This window comes from Lepus europaeus, chromosome 9, assembly GCF_033115175.1.
Source record: "Lepus europaeus isolate LE1 chromosome 9, mLepTim1.pri, whole genome shotgun sequence".
NCBI lineage: Eukaryota > Metazoa > Chordata > Mammalia > Lagomorpha > Leporidae > Lepus > Lepus europaeus.
The window spans coordinates 61,796,222-61,818,866 of NC_084835.1; the positions used below are offsets into that span (position 1 = coordinate 61,796,222).

General features: G+C 43.3%; 1 protein-coding gene across 1 annotated transcript in view; it reads right to left on the minus strand.

Moving 5' to 3' along the window:
* ARHGAP28 (Rho GTPase activating protein 28) overlaps positions 1-12,755 on the minus strand; it is a 203,331-nt gene extending 190,576 nt beyond the window's left edge. Inside the window, exon 1 of the mRNA XM_062201379.1 lies at positions 12,572-12,755. Within this exon, the coding sequence (XP_062057363.1) occupies positions 12,572-12,747 (176 nt within the window). The 5' untranslated portion in view covers positions 12,748-12,755. The remainder of the gene's footprint in view (positions 1-12,571) is intronic.
* Between the last annotated feature and the right edge of the window lie 9,890 nt (positions 12,756-22,645).

Sequence of the window (22,645 nt, forward strand, 5' to 3'; positions counted from 1 at the left end):
TTCATTCATTCACTCGAACATTCAACCACTGAGTGTCCGTTCTGGGCCACTAGGCTAATAGTTGGGGATACTGAGATGAGAGATATGGTTTCTGTCCTCAAGGCTTACAAATTATGCATATAACTGAAGTTGATCCTTAACACAAACATCTGTTCTCACTTATGGACCAGCTAAAACCACTTTTGTAGTCCCAGCATCTGATATTGTGTATAGCATACAGTAGCTCAAAAAATGCCTGAGAAATGTCACTTATATATTATGCAATTCAGAGCCTGACCTTTTCTTATTTTCATAAGTGAGATAAGCAAAATTTAATCTTTAAAGCAATGAGAGATAAGTTACCTTCTACTCATGATCTAGCCATGGTGCATTTGGTTTTTTATCTCAAGATATGATTATTTACAACTGTCACCAGTTTTTTATTTTTATTAATTTTATTAATTACTGTTCACTTTATAGCACAATACCAATAGTTATCCTATGAATACCATAGTGTTATCCTATGACTAAAGGTTAATTTAGGGGATCCTGCCCCTCAGGGAAGACTTCAGAATGGAAGAGATGCTCAGACTTTGGAAGACATCCATGATAGCTTCCCACTAAGGGCAGGTCACACGTCCATGTTTCAGTCTGCACCATGTTCATTCAGCAACCAGTTGTTAAGACTACTAAGTGACAGGTCCTTTGATGGGGAAAGGGACATATAATTAAGGAATCTACAAAGAAAATCCACCATGCTCTTGTCCTAACAACACTACACACCATTATAAGGCTAAGGAGAAAGTTTCATCCTAAAAGCAAAAATGCATTAAGAGAAGTTTTTGTTAAAGATTTGTTTTATTTATTTGAAAGCCAGACTTAGGGAAAGGGAGGTGCAGAGAGAAAGCTTCCATCAGCTGGTTTACTCTTCAAATGGCTGCAACAGCTGGGGTTGGACCAGGTTGAATCCAGGAGCCAAGAGCTTCATCCAGGTATTGCACATGGATGCAGGGACCCAAGGACTTGGGCCATCTTCCATTGTTTTCCCAGGCCCATTAGCAAAGAGCTGGACTGGAATCAGAGCAACTGGGACTCAAACTGGCCCCTATATGGGATGGCAGCATTACACAAGGCAGCTTTACCAGCTATGCCACAAGAGAGAATTTTAAATAGGAAAAGAAATGTGCTTAAGCCTTGCCTTTTAGAAGTGCCAGTTTTCTTTCTCGACTTTTATATTTTCAGCTCTTCTGAGTAAGTTTTAAAAGCTCCGCCTTCAGTATGCCACTTCTCTTTTCCTTCTCATAAGCTAAGCTTTCAGAAGGAATTATTTCTGTCTGCTACCTCTATTTCTTTACCTCACAATTCACTTTTCAACTTGGAGCAAACTGGCTTCCACCTCTACAACTCTTCGAAACCCACTGTGGCAAAGATTGCCACTGGCATCCACATTCCTAAATCCAGTGGCTGATTTTCAGTTTTTACCTTACTGATCATTTAGCTAATCTTCATGTGGCTGCTCAGTCATTCTGAGCCTGTTGCCTAAACCCTGCTCTTCCCTAACTGGCATTTCTCCCTGGATTTCCATCTTTGTTCTGCTGCTAACTTTGGAGACTCTGCTCCCCGCTGCAAGATCTCATCCAGCCCCCAAAGGCTGAAGTCTCTCATGAGTAAACCAACTTAGAATTTTTAGCCGTAATCTCCCTTCTAAGTTTCCAACTTGTACAGCCAACTGTCTGCTGGGCATCTACAAGGAATCGTTAGAAAGTTCAAGGAAAATGCTTATTATGAAAAAAAAACTATGCATGAATTTTTTTTCTTTTTTCATGCCTCAAAATAAACTTATTTTATTTCTACTTTTCCATGAACTTTTGAAATATTCTTCATTATCTTACAGAAACCTAAAGCTCAAAAATTTCATATTAAACCCATCATTTCCCTATCTAAAATTTGTTCACCCACCAGCATTTCCAATTTCAGTTCATAACACTCCCAGACCAAAACCCAAGTCCTTTTTCCTTGGTTGCTAGTATGTACCAAATCACCAAATCATGCCAATGTCTTTGCTTGTTTTCTCTATAGAATCTGTTACTCCCAGGGCAGGCACTGTGCTACACAGGCACCAGTTCTTGTCCCAGCTGTTCCACTTCCAATCCAGCTCCCTGCTGATGGCCTGGGAAAAGCAGCAGAAGTGTTTGGGCTGCTGCTGCTACTCATGTGGGAGACCTGGGTGAAACTCCTGGCTCCTGGCTTCAGCCTGGCCCAACCTTGGCCATAGCAGCCACTTGTAAATGGAAGACCTCTCTCTTCTTCTTTCTCTCTCCAAAAAAAAAAAAAAAAAATGGTTACTCCCTTTCATCCACATTCCCACAACCCACATCTAGACCCTTAGTAGCTTTACTGTACTACTCCATTAGCATTCTAGGCCATTGCTTTACCTCAACATGATTTACCTTAAAACCATCATTTTTACACCAGAAGATTAAACAGATTAGAGGATCCTGGAACAGAATAAGCAAACAGCTCTAAGATTCCAATCTGAATTGTGCAGATTTTCATCCAACAGCTCTTAAGCCAGATGAACAGGGCAATGAGCAGTTTTGGGTATGGGCAGGGTAGACTTGGAAGAAGGGAAGAGACCAAAGAGCACACGAACTATGGGTAAGATTTGGTTAACTGAAGAGAATTCCTCTTTAAGACAACATTTCCAAAGTCCTCAGGGTAGCAGAGCACTTTCATGAACTCTAAAGAGAAATATGTGCTTCTTAAACTCCCATCCTACGAGCGTTTCTAGCAACTGGATAAGAGGAGTATCATGTTTGTTTAGGATTGGTATAATCAAAATCAGCTTCACGGGGACTTGTTATGCGCAATGACTCATGTTGTTTTAGCTGGTATTGACTCACCGCCTCGCAAAGGATGATACAGCTTTACACACACAGTGCACAGCTGGCTCTTCCAATTCCATGCTTCCAGCCACTGCAAGAGGTGGGAGTCCTCCAGCGTGGCACTTTTGCAACTAAGCACAATTCAGATTTTATAAAAGCAGTGGCCAAGTCGACCTTGCAGTCACGGGGAGGAGAGGAGTTCAGCTGTTGTATTTAAGGATCACAGGGCCAAGGATCCTCTGTTTTTCAAAACAGAACCTACGGAAACATTCAGTCAGCTCTTTTCCCCATTAATTGCTTACCCCATTGAGGCCAGTAAATGTTTTTCTTTAAGATGCCAACGAAAAGTCATAGCGAGTGTGTTTTCAAGACACTGGGATTTACGCTTGGCAAGATAACATGCATGGGTAGATGTAATGGTGTTTGAAAGGAAGCTAAGGAAATGCCATTCTCACAATTGACACCACCTCCTCTCTAGTCCTAACCCTGGATGTTTCCCAGTCAGCGAGCCCATTTCCTCTCCTCCATGTTACCCTGGCTGTTGGCCTGAGGGCTCACAGAGCACAGCTACCCACACCATGGGCTGAGTGAACCCTGCAGTGATGGGGGCACTTGAGCGGGGCTGGCAGAAGGAAACTCAGAGCCTGGTGCACCCTCTGGGAGGCTCCGGGCAGCATCCTGTTCCACACTTAGCGTCCTCTGGGGATTGTCCTTTGCTGTCTTCATTCACGGTGGGTCTTCGGGACACTTGGGGGCTATCAGCAGCACTCTCTGACCCCCTGGCAGGTTAAGAGTTATGGGAAGAAACTCTTCTCATACAGACAGTAAGAGAGCTGCCCGGGCCACTGTTCACATAGGTAATATCATTGTTCAGTCTCCATCCTTCTGCAATCCTTGGAACCAAAGCTGAACAAAGGGGATACCTTGAAAAACAAACACTAAGGCCCAGAGCCTGGAGGTTATTCTGGTCTCTCTACTTTATAGAACAAAGATTCAAGTCCAAACCAAAAGGGATCCAGAGTTAGTTTGCTAAACAGAAATCCTTGAAGCCCATTGTAGGTCAGTATCATACATGGCTCTGAGGTCATTAGGGATAAGGGCTACTGTCGGGCTTATAAGGGACAAGGGATGCATTAGGGCTCTATATTTTCATGACCTATCTTACCATAAATTTTTAAGCAAGATTTGGAAGATAACTTTTCTCTACAGAGATACATTCTAGGAACTCACTTGGTCCCATGGTTGGCTTCAAACCAGGAAGAGGTGAAAATGTGACCAAATACTGGGCAATAAGAGAGAAAGGTCACAGTAACTCTCATGGAGTATTGCTTCTCAACTTAGTTAAGAATTCCTGGGGTGGCTGTTTAGTCAAGCAGATAAGACAATGGCTAAGAATCAAGCATTGAGGGAACAGCACTCTATGCTGGAGTACCAGTTCAGGTCCTGGCTACTCAGCTCCCAGTCCAGTTCCCTGTTAATGGGCCTGGAAGGCAGTGAAAGATGGTCCAAGCACTTGGGCCCCTGCCACCCACATGGAAGACCTGGATGGAATTCCTGGCTTTTGGCTTCTGCTTAGCCCAGACCTGGCTATTGCAGCTAGCTGGGGGAGTAAACCAGTGGATGACTCTGTCTGTCTCTCTCTCTGTCTATTGTTCTGCCTTTCAGATTATTATTATTATTATTCAGAAATGACTCAAAAAAACTACATTTAAAATATTCCTTATAAGTCATATTGCAAAACAATTAATGAAATAGACTTAAGTATTAAAGGATTAAAAATTGTCCTCCCCTCTTCTACCAAAAGAGAGACTGAGAACAAGAGAGAAAAGCCACAGGAAGATTTCCCATTACCAACTGTTCAGGTTTTATTTTGCTGATCAGTTGACCAACTTCTCCAGCACATTTTGCCTAATTTAAAATATTAGTACCTAAATAACCAGGATGAATGACAAGATTATAGCTTTTAAATGAACAACACAAATTCTACTGAACTGCCTACAAGTGATAACAAAACTTCTCAGGTTATTTATTTCCATTCATAGTTACCATTTTTTAGTGATTCCATTAAAACAGAATAAAAATGTCTGTAAAAGGAAAGACTAAACTGAATATTTATGGCATCTACTATGTAAAAGTTGCTAATGCCAATTGCTAAGAAGAATACAATTATACTGTCTCTGCTCTCAATAAATCTATCATCAAACTGAGGCAAAAAAAAACAATAAAACCATAATGTAGTAAGCAATGTTACAAGATCTATAAAAACAAGTTAAAAGCATAAGTTTTAAAAGGAATTGGATTTAAACATGGCTCTCCTTACCTTGCGGTGAGATTCTGGGCTACTTCTCTCTGGCTCAGGTCCTGCTGTCACAGGACAGCTGTATGATCAGATGGGATAACACATATCCAGCTCTCAGCCTAGCGCTTGTTCTACTGTCCGCTCTCAGTGAAGCCAGGGCCCTTTTATTTTGATCAACACCACAGGACAGTCATGCATGAGTAATCACCAGTGGACTGTTATGGCAATGCACTGTAGCTTGTTTTGGTGTTTGCGACCTCTTACATTTTCTACTTATATAAAGGAAACTTTCAGAGAAGTTTAGTCCTTATTTTGTTATTGTAATTATCCTTCCTTTTCGATTTTCATCTCTTGTCATTTAAATATGGGTTTACTCCCAACCATTGACATACTGTATAAATTATTTAAATAATATAGCAGTGAGGGTGAGGGAGAGAATGAGAAATCAGGGCTATTATCAGTTATAACATCTTTTTAGGATATTTAAAAGTTTTTCAAGCACCTGTCAGATTTCCCTACTAATCTGTGAAAATCTAAACGCACTGATGGACCTTTGTATAAAGGCAAATACATGGGTGGGTATCTGTTTAATGGTAAATACATTGGGCAATTTCTTGAACTTTTTTTTTTTTTTTTTTTAAGATTTATTTGAAAGTCAGAGAGAGAGATGGCAAGACATCTTTCATCCACCAGTTTACTCTCCAAATGGCCACAACAGCTGGAAGCTGGGTTAGGCAAAGCCAGGAGCCAGGAACTCCATCTGGGTCTCCCATGGGGATGGCAGGAACCTAAGTAATTGAGCCATAATCTACTGCTTTCCAGAAACATTAGCAGGAAGTTGGATGGGAAGCACAGAGAATCCAGGATGCCAATCAGCCCTCTGCGGGCAGGGTCCCAAACAGTGCTACTACACCACAACACACACTTCTGGGCAGTATATTTTTAATTGGTTTTCATCAATGAATTCTGAACAAGAAACTTCAAAGAGATGCTTTTCCCTATACGTTACTGATGTATGAAAGTAAATTTTGTGGCTAACCACAAAGTGTAACATAAAGATTTATCTTATACATAAAAGATTCCCAAAAAGATAACTCAGATACTGAAATGGTACAAATAAATCTCAAGTTTTTGACAGCTTAAAAAGGTACTGCATACTACTTTGTTTCTGCTGTCCAGGTCTACCTTCCTGCCTGTGGTACTGTGTTTGTGTGCAGTCAGTATCTGTTCACCTAGGGATCAGAAATGGAATGCACAGATTTAATTAGTTTTCAAGAGTAACATGAGACATGCAGCTGGTTCCTTAAGTGATGCTTAACATATGCTCTCCTTCCCTTGGAATCACATGGCACTTAATGCCTGTCAAATGGATCATTTGTCTACAACAGTCGTTTGCTGAAGAGTGACGTAACACATTTGATACTCAAAGAATGTGTCATAAATCCCAGAAATTTAAGAAGATAAATACAAAACAAAACAATCTACCATTTTCTATTGCTTTAAAGCAACTGGAAGCTTTTGGACACATTGTTGTGTTGTTTTGATGCATATCCTCTGGGAATCTCAAAGAAACGGGTGCATGAAACAATGTGACACCCAAACACAACAAGAAGTTAAAAGCAAAGTAAAAAAAAAGAACTCTGAAGGAAACCAAAATAAACCTAATCAATCTGTTTAACAGAAACATTATACATTTTAGTCTTTTGAGCAGTATTTTCTTTTCACCAGTTCTAACAAGCTTAGTTATCTAATCAAAAGTACATCACAAAGCAAGCTAAAGCTAACAATATTAGGAAGACAAGTCCTGTTAAAGACTCTCAGGCCTGTCTGAAAACAAGGGAGAAAGAACAGGAACAAGAAATAATCATTCAAATCATATAATAAATAAAACAATAAACCAACATTGGTATTTACTATTAAGTACGCAAATCTAAACATCTACTTAACTGTAGCATTCTAAATGATGGTGTCCTAATGATGGTACTCATTAAGAAAAGATTGATGTCTACATACTATTTAAGGATATGCTGACTTTATATTTTCATCCAAAAAGGATTAAAAAATACACCAAGTCTATTGACTATTGCTTAGATAGAATTTATTTCCAAAATTTTCTTGGGGAAACATTCTATTCACATTGTTGGCTCTGCTACAGAATATTTTTACCTTTGTTCTTGGCTAGAACTGATATGCTGAGAAAAAATTACTTTAGAAATGAAATTGTAGGATTTCAGGATGGCATGAGGAGAAAGTTTGATCATCTGCAAATTAGAGAATTTACTTTTGTTAAATAAATTTGTAAATGTTCATGTTATATATATGTGTATATATATATATATATATATATATTCAGGAACACTGACTGGTAAGAGGAAAATGTTTTCCATTAGTCACAAAAATACTTCTAAAAAATAAAACATGGGGGCCGATGCTGTGGCATAGTAGGTTAAGCCTCTGCCTGCGGGGCCGGCATCCCATATGGGTGCCTGCTCGTGTTCTGGCTGCTGCTCTTCCCATCCAGCTCTCTGCTCATGGCCTGGGAACATGGTGGAAGATGGCCCAAGTACTTGGGCCCCTGCACTCACGTGGGAGACCAGAAGAGACTCCTGGCTTTGGATCAACCCAGCTCCGGCTGTTGCTGCCATTTGGGGAATGAACCATCAGATGGAAGACTTCTCTCTGTGTCTCTGCTTGTCTCTGTCTCTAAGTCTGCCTCTCAAATAAATAAATAAATAAATCTTTAATACAAATGTTAATGGATCTAAAGGGGAATTTGGATGAAGGTTACAGAGGAACTCTCTGTACTTCTTTTTTAAGTTTTCTATAATTCTAAAATTACATCAAAATGAAAAGTTCAGAAAAACCCATCATCTTCATCTACGTGCAGGTGATTCCACAACACCCTGAATTCCCTGAATTTTTGTAGCTACATTAGGGATTAATGAGCAGGGAGAACAGAGCAGGTTAAAAATGGACAGAGCAACTGGCCAAATGTTTAGCCAAATGACAGGATCAAAGGAAACGTGCCAGATGTTTTCCAACAGCTCCACATATGGAGGCAGCTCCTCTCAGCAGGGACCCCACTGGAAAAAGAAACCAGAGACACAAACTCTAGTTTCCACCATAACACAAAGAACGACCTATAAATATCTACTCTCTTGTAAGAATCCTAATTCCACTACTATTTCTGAATTCTCTAGAAAAAAGCCATCCCCCATGAACTGGTTGTCCCCGTGTATGTGAACTTGAGCTCATACAGAATTACATAAATGCTTAATTTAGCAAGAAATGGCACCTGGAATGACATGTCTTTTTAATTAATCTCAACCCAGAAAAGTACAATGACTAGTCCATTAAAAGTGTTAAATGTAGATTTTCCTCAAAAGAAAATATTTACTTTCTACTCATCATTAATCCCATGTACATTAAATCATTCTCATCATAAAGAACCGTCTCAGGAAATAACATCCTCTTCACAGAAGTTGGAACACTACTGTAGAAGCAGGGTTCCCAGGATAACCTTGGCCTGCTTCTGTATTTGTTCTTGAGGAAGAGTTGGCCCTTTTCCTCCTCTATTCTTGTCCTCTCTCAGGAAGTTCATGGTATAACTAGATAACATCAGCAATAATCATGGCCATTTCATATTCTATCTTCACCAAAAGAGTGTTGTGCATCGTTATTTATGACGATACATAATTCCAGGAGTCTCTGAAGAACAAGAGCTCTTATCTTCTGCTACCTTTCCTTTGACAGATGAAATTATTTTGTATGTTAAGTCAACATTCTCATTCTGGATTCCTAAACAGACTGAACAGAAGCCCAGTCTCTGTAAAAATCATAATTCTAAAGACAATTTCAATATTTCTTTTAACAGAACTGAGAAGGCCTAGTTCTTCCTTTTCTTTCTCCTTGATTAGAATGTAGCTATAGAATGTTTGTATAACAAAGAAACATTTCCCTCCCAACAAACGTTTCTTAGCCTCTTTGCCGAGTGAATGAATTCTGCAATGGTTTGAGTCACTATGATCTGGAAATGCACTTGACACTAGGCCTGGGACTCTCTACCACTTCTGAATACATAAAGATGCTAAACATACAATAAGATATTTTGTTTTTCTAATGAAGAATAGACCTAAATTATCCTTCAAGATCTATCAACCCAGAACTTCAAACTGGAAATAATGCATGTTTGCTATAATACCAAATTCAGACCACATGGAAAATAAGTTAGTTTGAGAGATTTTCGCTAAAATCTCCCTGAAGGAGGTATATTCTTGCTTTAAAACTAACAAAAATATGTGTGTGAATGTGTGTACACTGGGGAGAAGGGAAGACTCTGAATCCTAAGAAAACTTTTAAAAGAAAAAATGTGAGAAAATAATTACAAGAATCAACAACCAAGTCTATCCATCCGGCCTCCTAAATTTTATCAGTATCAAGGACTAGGGTGATAGAAATTGTAGAAAACGAAGTGGAGGCTGGCGCTGTGGCACAGCGGGTAAAGCCGCTACCTGCAATGCCAGCATCCCGTATGGGCACCGGTTCAAGTCTCAGCTGCTCCACTTCCAATCCAGCTCTCTGCTATGGCCTGGGAAAGCAGCAGAAGATGGCGCAAGTCCTTGGGCCCCTGCACCCACGTGGGAGACCTGGAAGAAGCTCCCGGCTCCTGGCTTTGAATCAGCACAGCTCCAACCGTTGCGGCCAATTGGGGAGTGAACCAACAAATGAAAGACATCTCTCTCTCTGCCTTTCCTTCTCTCTGTGTAACTCTGATTTTCAAATAAATAAATAAATAAATCTTAAAAAAGAAAAGAAAAGAAAGGAATATGAAATGGGGAAGGAGTGGCTCCCAAAATATAACAGTATTTTAAATGCCAAAGTAGATTGCACCCTGAGAGGATCATCTACTGTTAGAATCTTTAGCAACATATTACTCCCTCTGAAGGCCAATACATTTGTATGTTTTGAGGTGGTCTCATTCACTATGTTCTATATATACAGTCTTAACCAATATAATGCATAGTTTTAACCAAATCCATAAAATGAGAAAAGAATGATCTCTGAAACCCTCCCCAATTCTGAGACAGAAGCTATTATCAAACTCAGATATTTGAGTCTTTAAGTAGCCCTTTTTTTCCTTGAAAAAGCAGGCCCTCTTGACCCTGCTTGATTTTCCCAATGCTGACACAGTTCCAAAACTGTTCCGCTCTCCTCTTTACATCAACAACTGTGATGAATAGCGACAGCAATCCTAATAGAGCTAGCAGAACTTGTGCTTCCTTTGTGTTGGTTAATAAGAAAAAAAAATAACTCAAAAATGCATAAATTCAGGTTAACGGCATTTGGAAAGAAACGGTTTGCTTTGATTTGAACCTATGCTACCAAGTGCTAAAGAATGATACTCAGAGAGTAGTCAGCAATACTCCATGCCATCTGGGGCCTTACTATACTCCATCTACAAATCTGGTACGAATATGTAAGCAATTTGAGGGAAAGGGGGTCCTGGAAAGAGAGAGTGCTTTCTTCAGAAGCAGAACAATACCATCTTGCTTCTTGGCTTGAAAGGAAGTATTGATCAGTACTTAGTGAGTCAAAGGTTAATAACTTGGGCCTGATTATTTCTGTTATCAGACTCATGATTAATGGTGTGGTATCTTCTGGTCCCTTGTAAATACAGGAATCTCTTTTTGATTGCTTTCACTGGGAACCAAGGATCTGAGCTATTCTCCCGTGATTCCGCTGCAGAGGGCAAGGGGCAGAGGGTCCATCCATCCCCTGCATCACAGGGTGGGCAGCACAAAGCTCCCCGGAGGGAGAATGCCGGGCACTCGCCACGACTGCAAGCTTACCAACAGAAATGTTAACTGGCAACCCTAGGGGAACACACCAGCTATGACACGCAGCTCTTCTGCTCTCGTGCATTATCATTCCACAAGACCACATGCTGAGTTAATAGAACTTTCGTTCCAGTTTGCTTTGGAAACTGTAGTTTCAGATGGCCCCAATGGCACAATCTGGCTGGTGCTCCACACAGCTGCTGGGAGTTACAGACAGGACAGCCACACCAGAACCATGCAAAAAATGTACAAACGTGGCCCATGCTTCTCATCACATTGCTGGTATCCACTTAGTGACTCATAATCTGAGTAATTAGAGCCAATGATTATGTTTAGAAAGCACCCAGAAGACAAATGTGAGTGTGTATCTTCAAGTAGCCTTTCAAATCATGTGCACAACCCCTAATGCTGGAAGAAATATGTTAATTTTTCATTGTCAATATAAAAAAATGAGATTTCACTCAATCTGCTGGTTTTTGGAAGAAACAATACTTTCTTTGTTAGCCAAGCCCAAGATAGATCTCAGGCCAAGGCAGTTTGTTCCTCTCCTGGATGCTGGTCAAAAGGATATTCCTTGAAATAAACTCACACTGTTGGAAGGCCCACAAGTCAATTACATTAAGAAACAGAAGTAATCACTGTCATGTAACCAAAGGTAGAAGCATGAGAACAAATGAAAGCTAAACATGACAAAATAAAAGCACACCATTTGAACTGTACATTTGGGAAAAAAAAGCAGCTTCAATGTCTCTAAGGCAGAGCAACAGGCCCATTTAAACAAATGAAACCTCCCCTCCAAGTATGTCAGGCATCAATCCACCTCATTTACTGTAATGTTTATGTCTACCCAACTCAACGTTTTTGGTTTAGTTCTTGGGAGCCATCATATAAATCAATATTGCTAACAGTAATTTCACATAGATTCCTGATTCATTAAATCTAAAATGCACATAGTCAGATGGTTACAGACCCCCTTTTGGCCCAAAGAAAATAAACTCTAATTTGCATTTACAGCATAGTCAACATTGGTAAAAATAATGACACCAAAGTATTTATGCAACTGGAAAGTTTGAGACGTCTAGAAATAAAACTTTATCACAGCTACTGAGATTTACTTTTTACAGACTATGCACGTGTGGCTCAGATGGCACGCAGTTAACTAAGGAATCGACGGTATCCCGAGGATATGGGATAAGCTACTTTAATTTCTTTCATTTTCTGCTTGTGTTTAATTCCTAATTTTTTTTAAATTCTACTTTGCCGGCGACTTCGGCAGAAATGAGGTCTACGTCTTAGGGATCGCGAATACAGGTCCGTGGCTAAGCGCTGCTGGGGGGCGACTTCCGCCGAGGCTGGGGGAGACTCAGTGCCTGTCCCATTCCCCACCGGGACCACACGGAAGCGGGGTCTCCCGCATCCAGTCCTCCAAGGACTTGGAAGAGCACTCAAGAGACTGGAGGTCGCACGCCCCGTCAGAAGACCCAGCTCAGCGGCAAGACGCAGCCCCCTCCCAGCCCAGCGCAGCCCGACCCAGCCCACTCGGGCGTCCTCCCGGGAGCGGCTCTCGGTACCTGCTGAGCGGGTGGCTGGAAGCGGCCCGGGGCGTGCAGCGCGGTTCGGGGCCAGTCGGCTGGGAGCGTGCGTACGAGTGGTAGGCGGTGAGCACCACGCCGCCCGAGTCCTCCACCTCCATCGTCAGCGGCGCATGTCCTCGCGCCGGCCCCAGAACAAAGACCGGGACCAGCATGGACCAGCGCGCCGGGGCCGGTGTGCTCAGCAGCCGGCGGCGGGGCCGCTCCTGCGCCAGGCCCTCCCCGCGGCTGTCAGCGCCAGGCGCGCCCGCCCCGCCCGCGGGCTGCTCATTAGCATGCAATGGAGGCCACGCCCCGGGGCGGGGCGCCGTGAGTGGGCGGGGCGGGCCGCCTCCCAGCTAATAGGGAACTGGAAACCTGCGGTGCTTGGGGCTCCTGCCAGCCACTCGAGTAAAGTTTGTGTCTTTCTGGCTTTGTTTTTTCTTTTTCCTTTTCTCACCACCCCCTTCAAAGGCTTATCCTGGGGCTGGGAACATTTCCTGCCTGGCGGGCAGAAGTGACACGGAGAAACAGTGCCAGGTCGGCGGGGTGGCTGGGGGAAGAGGCGGGAATGGGAAGCTCGCGGTGAGAGCATCCCCATGAAAGAATGAAGAGCCGGCTTGCAGGGCTGTTCACTCCGGCAGGTTTGCACAAACTTGATTGCCTCCGTGCTCGGGTCATTCCTGCCCATGCCAACCGGACGCTCCCCACCCTCGATACCACAGCCCCAGACTCTTACCTCATTCCTCCATCCCTTCCCTCCGCCCAGGCCCGAGCAAATGAACACGTACTGTTTCCAGCTTGTCTGAAATTAGACTTGATTGTTGAGGGCCAGAGGGTTTGTTGTTGTTGTTGTTGAGGGGGAGGGCGAGATAGGGACTGGTGAGGAGGGCGAGGGAAAGGGGAGGACATAATTAGACTGAAGTACCCAGCTACTACGAACAGTTCGTGGAAAATGGAATTAACACACATGCTTAGTGTGGTGCAAAAGACTTTGAAATCCATGATTAGGAGGGGTCTTTAAAAAGCTTATAGGAAAGAGTGTGCTATGAAAAAAAAACTATGCGTGAATTTCAGAAAGTGTTTGCAACAAATTACATTTTATCTTTTAGTTCTGTTCCCCATGAACTTTTTGAAGCCCACCCCTGTGAGGCTAATAGCACAAATGGAAAAAACAGTCTGCTTATGACCAGTTGAAAAGGTGACCGGAAGTAGGCTAGAAAGAGGCCACGTGACTGTCTTACAGACACCACACTAGGCTTTATCTGCAGTTGCGCGCACACGTCTCAGAGCCAGCAGTACAAAGAGAAGCCCTGTTCCCTTCACTGGAGGGTGACCAGGTCCATGCTATCTGCGGTCTCGGACTCTGTTTCGCCACCTGTGAAGTGGGGAAAACACTACGCATCTTACGTGGTTAAAAGCAGCCAGGTGCTCCGGAAACGCTGGTTCTCTCTCTGTCTCCCTTCACATTAATATAGAAGGAAGATGTTTTTACTGCACGTTCAAAGGCTGGGAAAGCATAAAAATGCCTTTTTAAAAATGTTAAGCCGGCTGGCTCGGCGCCGTGGCTCATTTGGCTAATCCTCCGCCTGCGACGCTGGCACACCGGATTCTGTCCCGGTTGCTCCTCTTCCAGTCCAGCTCTCTGCTTGTGGCCCGGGAAGGCAGTGGAGGATGGCCCAGGTCCTTGGGCCCTGCACCCGCATGGGAGACCGGGAGGAAGCAGCTGGTTCCTGGCTTTGGATCAGCGTAGCTGCCACTTGGGGAGTGAACCAACGGAAAGGAAGACCTTTCTCTCTGTCTCTCTCTCCCTGTCTAACTCTGTCAAAAAAAAGTTAAGCCAAGGGCCTATGCTGTGGCATAGTGGGCTAAGCCTCTGCCTGCGGTGCCATCATCCCATATGGGCACCGGTTCCTGTCCCAGCTGCTCCTCTTCCGACCCAGCTCCCGGGTTATGGCCCAAGAAAGCAGTGGAAAATGACCCAAGTGCTTGGACCTCTGAACCCACATGGGAGACCTGAAAAAAGCTCCTGGATCCTGGCTTCTGACTGGCCCCACTCCAGCCATTGCAACCATTTGGGGAGTGAACTAGCGGATGGAAGACCTTTCTGTCTGTCTCTCCCTCTCTCTGTGGCTCTACCTCTCAAATAAATAAATAAACAAACAAATAACTTAAAAAAAAAGTTCAGCTGATTGAAGGGGTGAGATAGTAATGACTAACATTTGCTAAAATACTGACAGGTCAGTCCCTTACATTAACTTTTCAAACCACCCCCTGAGGCAGGTTATGTTACTCAGATTTTATGGATAAAGAAACTTATCAAGCCTCAGTGCATGAAAAAGGCACATAAAAAGAATGCTTTGTGCTTCAAGAAAGAGGCATCTGTAACCACCATGCTTATGCCAAACATCAAAACTAAGATCAGACTTTTCAAAAATGTGAAATCCAGAAATACAAGGGTACTTCAAAGAAGTTCTTGGAAAAATAGAAGTAAAAAACAGATTTGGGGTAGATGTTTAACCTAGCAGTTAAGATGGCCACCTCCCACATCAGAAGGCCTAGGTTCCATATCGGCTCCAGCTCCTGACTCCAGCTTCTCGCTAATGTAGACCCTGGGAGGCAGCAGTGTTGGCTCAAGATACTGGATTCCTGGGGCTGGTGCTGTGGTGTAGCCAGTAAAGCCGCTGCCTGCAGTGCCGGCATCCCATATGGGCGCTGGTTCACATCCTGGCTGCTCCACTTCTGATCCAGCTCTCTGCTATGGCCTAGGAAAGCAGTGGAAGATGGCCCAAGTCCTTGGGCCCCTGCACCTGCATGGGAGACCTGGAAGAAGCTCCTGGCTTCTGACTTCGGATCGGCGCAGCTCCAGCCATTGTGGCCAACTGGGGAATGAACCAGCAGATGAAGGACCTCCTTTTCTGTCTCTCCTTCTCTCTCTGTGGAACTCTGACTTTCACATAAATAAATAAATCTTTAAAAAAATAAGATATTGGGTTCTTGTCACTCATGTGGGACCTGGATTGAGTTCTTGATTCCTAACTTTGGCCCTGGCCAAGTCCTGGCCATCACAAACATTCAGGGAGTGAACCACTGAATACGAGTTCCTTCTCCCTCTCTCACTTTCTCAAATAAGTAAAAAAAAAAAAAATTTAAAGCACATGATTATTGGGGCCAGCGTGATAGCACAGTGAGTTAAGCTGCTGCTTGCAACACCAGCATCCCATATTGCAGTGCAGGTTGGAGTTCTGGCTGCTCTGCTTCTGATCCAGTTCCCTGCTAATATATCTGGGAAAGCAGCCAAAGATGCCTCAAGTACTTGGGCTCCTGCCACCCACGTGGAGACCCAAAGGGAGTTCCCGGCTGCTGGCTTTGGCCTGTGCCATTGCAGCCATTTGGGGAATGAACCAGCAGATGGAAGATTTCTCTCTCTGTCCCTCTCCCTCTACTTTTCAGCCTTTCAAACGCATCTTATTTAAAAATTATTTTTTAAAAAAAACAGGATTATATTGGTGCAATTTTGAAATACATGCATAGTTTTTTATAATACACATTTTCCATCATTTTTGTGCCAAAACAAGCATCTTTTTATTTTCCATGAACTTTTTGAAGTACATTTGTAGTACAGACATTAATGTGTGTCTACAATGTCTTGTCTAAAACTTTGAAGACAGATATGTTTCAGAATATATATATTCAGAATACATATATACATGTAAAAAAAAATATATATATACATACTTTTAAAAGGTAATCTGGGGGGCTGGCATTGTGGTATAACAGATAAAGCCACCATCTGCAGTGCTGGAATCCCGTATAGGTGCCAGTTCAAGTCCTGGCTGATCCACTTCCGATCCAGCTCCCTGCTAATGTGCCTGGGAAGGCAGGGGAAGATGGCTTAAGTTCTTGGGCCCCTGCACCCATGTGGAAGACCCGGAAGAAGCTCCTGGTTTCTGGCTTTGAATCATCCCAGCTCTGGCCTTTACAGTCAATTGGGGAGTGAACCAGTGGATGGAAAATCTCTCTCTCTGTGTGTGTCTCTTTCTCTCTCTCTTTCTAACTGTTCCTTTCAAATACATAAGTAACTCTTTTTTAAAAAAAAGCTAATTTGGTACATGTACCAAATGTGGTGCACTTCATGTAAAGCACCCTCAATCCAGTCAATTAGGGGCAGTGTCCCTTATTCAAACCTATTATTTCTGCAACAAAAAGAATAAACATTGGTCCTGAATGCATCAATAAAAAAGCTTATAGGAAGCCTCATAGCTTTCAGGTCAGGTTTATCACCAAATAAGTTTTAGTACCAAATATTTTAAAAACTAGTTATTTTCACCGCTTTTTGGTCATTGGAATTGCCATAAGGAATTACAGGAGTGGAACTTTTTCTGGACACAGAATATTTCCCTGGCATTCTCTCGCCCAAACTCCTCTCCCTCCCCAGATTACAAACTCACAGTTCTAAATACCTGCTGGGTTTTTCCTTGTAAATATTTGGCCGTAACTTTGCCTCAAGAGGCACATTGTCAGCGTGCTCCCTCACATCAGCTTCAGCAGCTCTCCTCCTCTTGAATGTTCTTTTAGGCACCCTGGCTCCACTGACTCCTCGCTCTCAGCAATGATCAAGCCCGCCCACCATTCCTTCCTTTCCCACTGCGGGTGACTTGTTCTCACATCGCCAGTGTTGCCCAGGCCAAGACAGTCCTGCCTTCACATGACTGCTTTCGATTCAGCTTCCTTCTAAGCCTCCCCTTTCAAAATGCTGGTTGAGGTGTTTTCCTAAAACATAACACGTTCTCTTCTCCTATGAACTCAACTGTAGCCTCTTTGATACACAATAAAGTCCAAATTCCTTCATAGGGCTCTACATTCATCACTTTTTGATCACTTTTTTTGATCACTTACTACTTCATCACGCCCAAGACCCTGGGGCCATTCACACCAACCTGTCCCAAGCTCCTACTTTGCTTTGGCTCCTACCTGTTGTTTTCCTGTCTAGTAATCCCTTATAAAGTTTGGCAGGTGTTTCTAATGAATAGTATCCCCTCCTTCTGCCCTTCTGTAGAAATTACTCTTCCATGATAAGAACAGTTTCATTCTGCCATATAGTTTAAAAAGCACGGTCAGCAAAGCCACAAAACGTGTGTGCTTTCTCTGCTCCTGTGTCCGTGTCAGATGTTGCTAATAGGTCAGAGGACATTTATTCCACTTAGCTCAGATGGGGCCATGGAAGCAAAAAAGCTTTGAGATGAAAACTATTTACTAATCCAAACTATTTACTACCAACAAATTCATGTCTTATACTAACCTAGAAGCCACTGGAAAGGCGTGTGTCTTATTTTTGTCCTTATTCCCCAGGGTCCATGGTGTTCGGCAGAGTAAGCTTTCAATAAGGGATATTTGTTGAATACATGAACATATGACTCAATGAATGAGGGAAGGCTTGTTAATGTGGTAGTTCCAAACTTTCAGAGTAGCTAAAGCATTATTACAAAGGACCCACACAGCAAACACTAAAATTGCGAACCAAAAAGAAAGAAACATTTAAATCTGTGTTAATATTTTTCAAATGTTTGTACATACTGTTGACTTAATAAAAATGCATCTCTCTTAAGCATTCTGGAGTGTTCAGGTTTCAGGGAGAAAAATCAGAGCACATATACTGGAAATGACTGGATACCCTGTGCCAGATGTTTTCACTCGCCTTCCAGACCCACTTACCTCCCTCAGTGTCCTGCAGGATGCCCTGGTGGCTCACCTTACCATCTGCATCTATGAACTCCCTTGCCTTTAGTTTCAGGCAGGGTGTGATCAAGGAGAGAAAAGAGAAAAGCAAGGTTGGTTATTGATTTCCCAGGCTGCTTCTCTACTATCTCGCTGGGATTGGCTCCTTCCACCTGAAGCCAAACTCTTGACCGCAACCTTCTCCTTCAGATGCCAGAAACTACTACCTCTACTGGCCCTCAGACAACTCCTGGTGCATCAGATGACCTCTCCTTCTGCCCTCTGCCTCATCCCTTGCTGGTTCCTTCACTCCTCTCACACCTGTGTAGCCAGTCCCTTTACTAAACTCTCCTCAGTCACCTGGACAGAGCGCCCATGCTTTTGGCCAAGACCCTGATAGGTACCCATCCCCGTGCCCTGAGATGAGGGGAGCACAAACATTAATGCAACAGCAGTAAACTGTATGAGGGAGCACACACTGTGAGGGGCAGATACAAAATACGAATATCCTTGTTCCAGTTCATGTGTTTTGTCACTAAGAGGTTCAGGTTATGAACAGATTTGCCAGCCAAATGAGTCACCAGGAAGAAGCACCTGGCTCTTGGCTTCGGATCGGCACAGCGCTGGCCGTAGCGGCCATTTGGGGAGTGAACCAACGGAAAGAAGACCTTTCTCTCTGTCTCTCTCTCTCTCTCTGTCTATAACTCTACCTGTCAAATAAATAAAAAAAGAAAGAAATCAAGCCCTAAAGTCCCCAGGCTAGGCTGTGGCAAAGCTGGGATTCGAACCAAGGCATTCTAGCTCCTGCTCTAGGACCTTAAGCACAGTATTTCTCTTTCTTACAAAGTCTGCTGAGATTCAAATTACATTCCTCCTTAAATGAGAGTACTTCCAAAGGTTCGTGGAAAAAAGAATTAAAATAGCATTTTATTTTGGTGCACGAACTTTTAAAATTATCCCCATATACTTTACTTTGCAGCAGGCTAAGCTGCTGCTGGGGTCACCCACATCCCATATTGGAGTGCCAATTCAAGGCTGGGCTACTCTGCTTCTGATCCAGTTTCCTGCCAATGTGGCAGCAGATGATGGCTCAAGTCCTTGGGCCCTTGCACCCACATAGGAGACCTAAATGGAGTTCTGGGCTCCTGGCTTCAGCCTGGCCCAGACCTGGCTATTTTGAGCATCTAGGGAGTAAACCGGCAGATGAAAGAGCCCTCTCTTTGTCACTCTGCCTTCCAAGCAGATGAAAACAAATAAACACTTAAAAGTATCCCTGTATAATTTAATGAAATGAGTAGGATTTGATTTATGTTTATTTGTGATATTCTTTTTTTAAAATTTATTTGACAGATAGAGTTAGATAGTGAGAGAGAGAGAGAGACAGAGAGAAAGGTTTCCCTTCTGTTGGTTCACCCCCCAAATGGCTGCTTACAGCCGGTGCTGCGCCGGTCTGAAGCCAGGAGACAGGTGCTTCCTCCTGGTCTTCCATGCGGGTGCAGGGCCCAAGCACTTGGGCCATCCTCCACTGCCCTCCCGGGCCACAGCAGAGAGCTGGACTGGAAGAGAAGCAACCGAGGCTAGAACCCGACACCCATATGGGATGCCGGCGCCTCAAGGGGGAGGATTAACCAAGTGAGCCATGGCGCCGGCTCTCTTTTTGTGATATTCTTACATAAGCTTATTTACTATATTGTAGGGTAAATATCATTAACATATTGTCATGATGATAAAAAATTATAAACGAAGGATTACATGCATTTTTAAGGCATAATTCTAAGGTAGTTCAAATCAGTTTCTTTATGCATATGTGTCTAATGATTTTCATTAATTTCAGAATTAATTTCAGAATGTGTTGAGGACCAATTCAGTATTTCATTTTGCTCTATAATTTTGTTAGGGGATACAGATCCATAAGGTATTAGAGTGTGGTAGGATCTTTCAACTACAGGACATGAACACTGCACTTTCTACACAAACATTGGAGGTGTAGTGGTAGACAAAGAGCATCAGGCAGCGCTAAGTTTGAATTATAAATATACTACTTCCTAGCTGAATGATTTCAATTCCTATTTCAGTTTCCTGATTTGAAATATACAAACTAACAGTATCTCCTCCAACAGCGGATGGGAAGATAAAATGAGATTACATCTTTGAGTTTTTCTTGTTGTTGTTTTTTTTTTTTTTTTTTTTTTTTTTTTTTTTTACAGGCAGAGTGGATAGTGAGAGAGAGACAGAGAGAAAGGTCTTCCTTTTTGCCGTTGGTTCACCCTCCAATGGCCGCTGCGGCCGGCGCATCTCGCTGATCCGAAGCCAGGAGCCAGGTGCTTCTCCTGGTCTCCCATGCGGGTACAGGGCCCAAGCACTTGGGCCATCCTCCACTGCCTTCCTGGGCCATAGCAGAGAGCTGGCCTGGAAGAGGGGCAACCGGGATAGAATCCGGCACCTAAACCGGGACTAGAACCCGGTGTGCCGGCGCTGCAAGGTGGAGGATTAGCCTGTTGAGCCACGGCGCCAGCCATTGTTGTTGTTTTTGTTTGTTTCAAAAAAGTAAAGAAAGAGAGAGAGCTCCTACTTGATAGTTTACCCCCAAATGCCCACAAGTGGCCCTGGAATACCTTGGAGGCTGGGAAAACAACCCAAATCCCTCATATGGGTGATACAAATCCAACTGCTGAGTCATTACCTGCCGTCTCCTAGGGTCTACAGTAACAGGAGGATGGATTCAGGAGCTGGAAGTAGGAGTGGAACTCAGATGCTCTGATGTAGAATGCAGACATCTTAACCACTAAGGCAAATGCTCACCCCAGATCATCCAGTGCCGATGGGTCAAGTGATTGGGTTCCTGCCACCCACCTGGGAGACCTGGATTTTGTTCCAGGCTCCTCACTTTAGTCTCCACCAAGCTCTGTCACTTCTTCTGGGTCTTTGGGGAGTGGAACAGCAAATGACAGCACTCTTTCTCTCACTCTCAAATAAATAAATGAAAAATTTTTTTTCTTTTTAAAAAGTCTAACACAGTGCTAGGTGCATCATGGTTGTGCAGGGGATGTTGGTTCCCTTATGTCTTTTTTCTTGTCCTTTGTCATCTGTCATCCATCTAACCCTTGCCAGAAGTATCACTTACTGCAACCCTCAAGAGTATACCCAAGACTTATTTTTGGACCCCCAGGGCATTTCACAACCTTTACCGAGAGATGTTGGACTCGATTCACATGCAGAAATCTACCTGGGAAACTTCAGAAACAGTGACCCCAAGTGCCACCAGCTGTAGGATTACAAAGTACAGAGACAGCCCAACACATTCAACTCTTCCAGGAAAGACAAGGAAACAGAACATTTACGTGAAACCTTAACATGGACAAAAGAAAAGTGCGTCTTGTGACCCTGACAGCTTATCTGGCAAAACTGCTGCTTTGACAATCATTTAACAGCAGAATAGGAAAACAGCAGCAACTGCATGGGTTTTTTATTTGTTTGCTTGTTTTTAGATTTATTTCTGTACTTGCAAGGCAAAGTTACAGAGAGAAAGGGAGAGACAGACATCTGTTGGTTCACTTCTGAAATGGCAGCAATAGCCAGGACTAGACTAGACCAGGCCAAAGCTAGGAGCAAGGAGCTTCATATGGGTCTGAGAGTACTTAAAAAAAAAACTCACGGAAATACAATTAGAAGATATATTTATTTTGATGCAAAAAAACCCTTGAAATCCAGATACACAGGAGGCCTTCGAAAAGTTCATGAAAAATACGTACTATTTAAAAACTGTGCATAGATTTCAAAATTCTTTGCACCAAATAAGCTTTGTTTTTTTGGGCTTTTTTTTTTTTTGACAGGCAGAGTGGATAGTGAGAGAGAGACAGAGAGAAAGGTCTTCCTTTTTGCCGTTGGTTCACCCTCCAATGGCCGCTGCGGCCGGCGCATCTCGCTGATCCGAAGCCAGGAGCCAGGTGCTTCTCCTGGTCTCCCACGCGGGTGCAGGGCCCAAGCACTTGGGCCATCCTCCACTGCCTTCCCGGGCCATAGCAGAGAGCTGGCCTGGACGAGGGGCAACCGGGATAGAATCCGGCGCCCCAATTGGGACTAGAACCCGGTGTGCCGGCGCTGCAAGGTGGAGGATTAGCCTGTTAAGCCACGGCACCGGCCACCAAATAAGCTTGTAATTGAGTTGTTTTCCATGAAATCTTTGAAGTACTCTCATATACAGAAAATTTTACAAAATAAAACAAATATTTTGAGAATTGTATTTATTTCATTTATTTGAAAGGCAGAATAACAGAGACAGACAGACAGAAACAGAGATATTGCCCTTCTGCTAGTTCACTCCCCAAAATCCTGTAACAGTCAGGGATGGGCCAG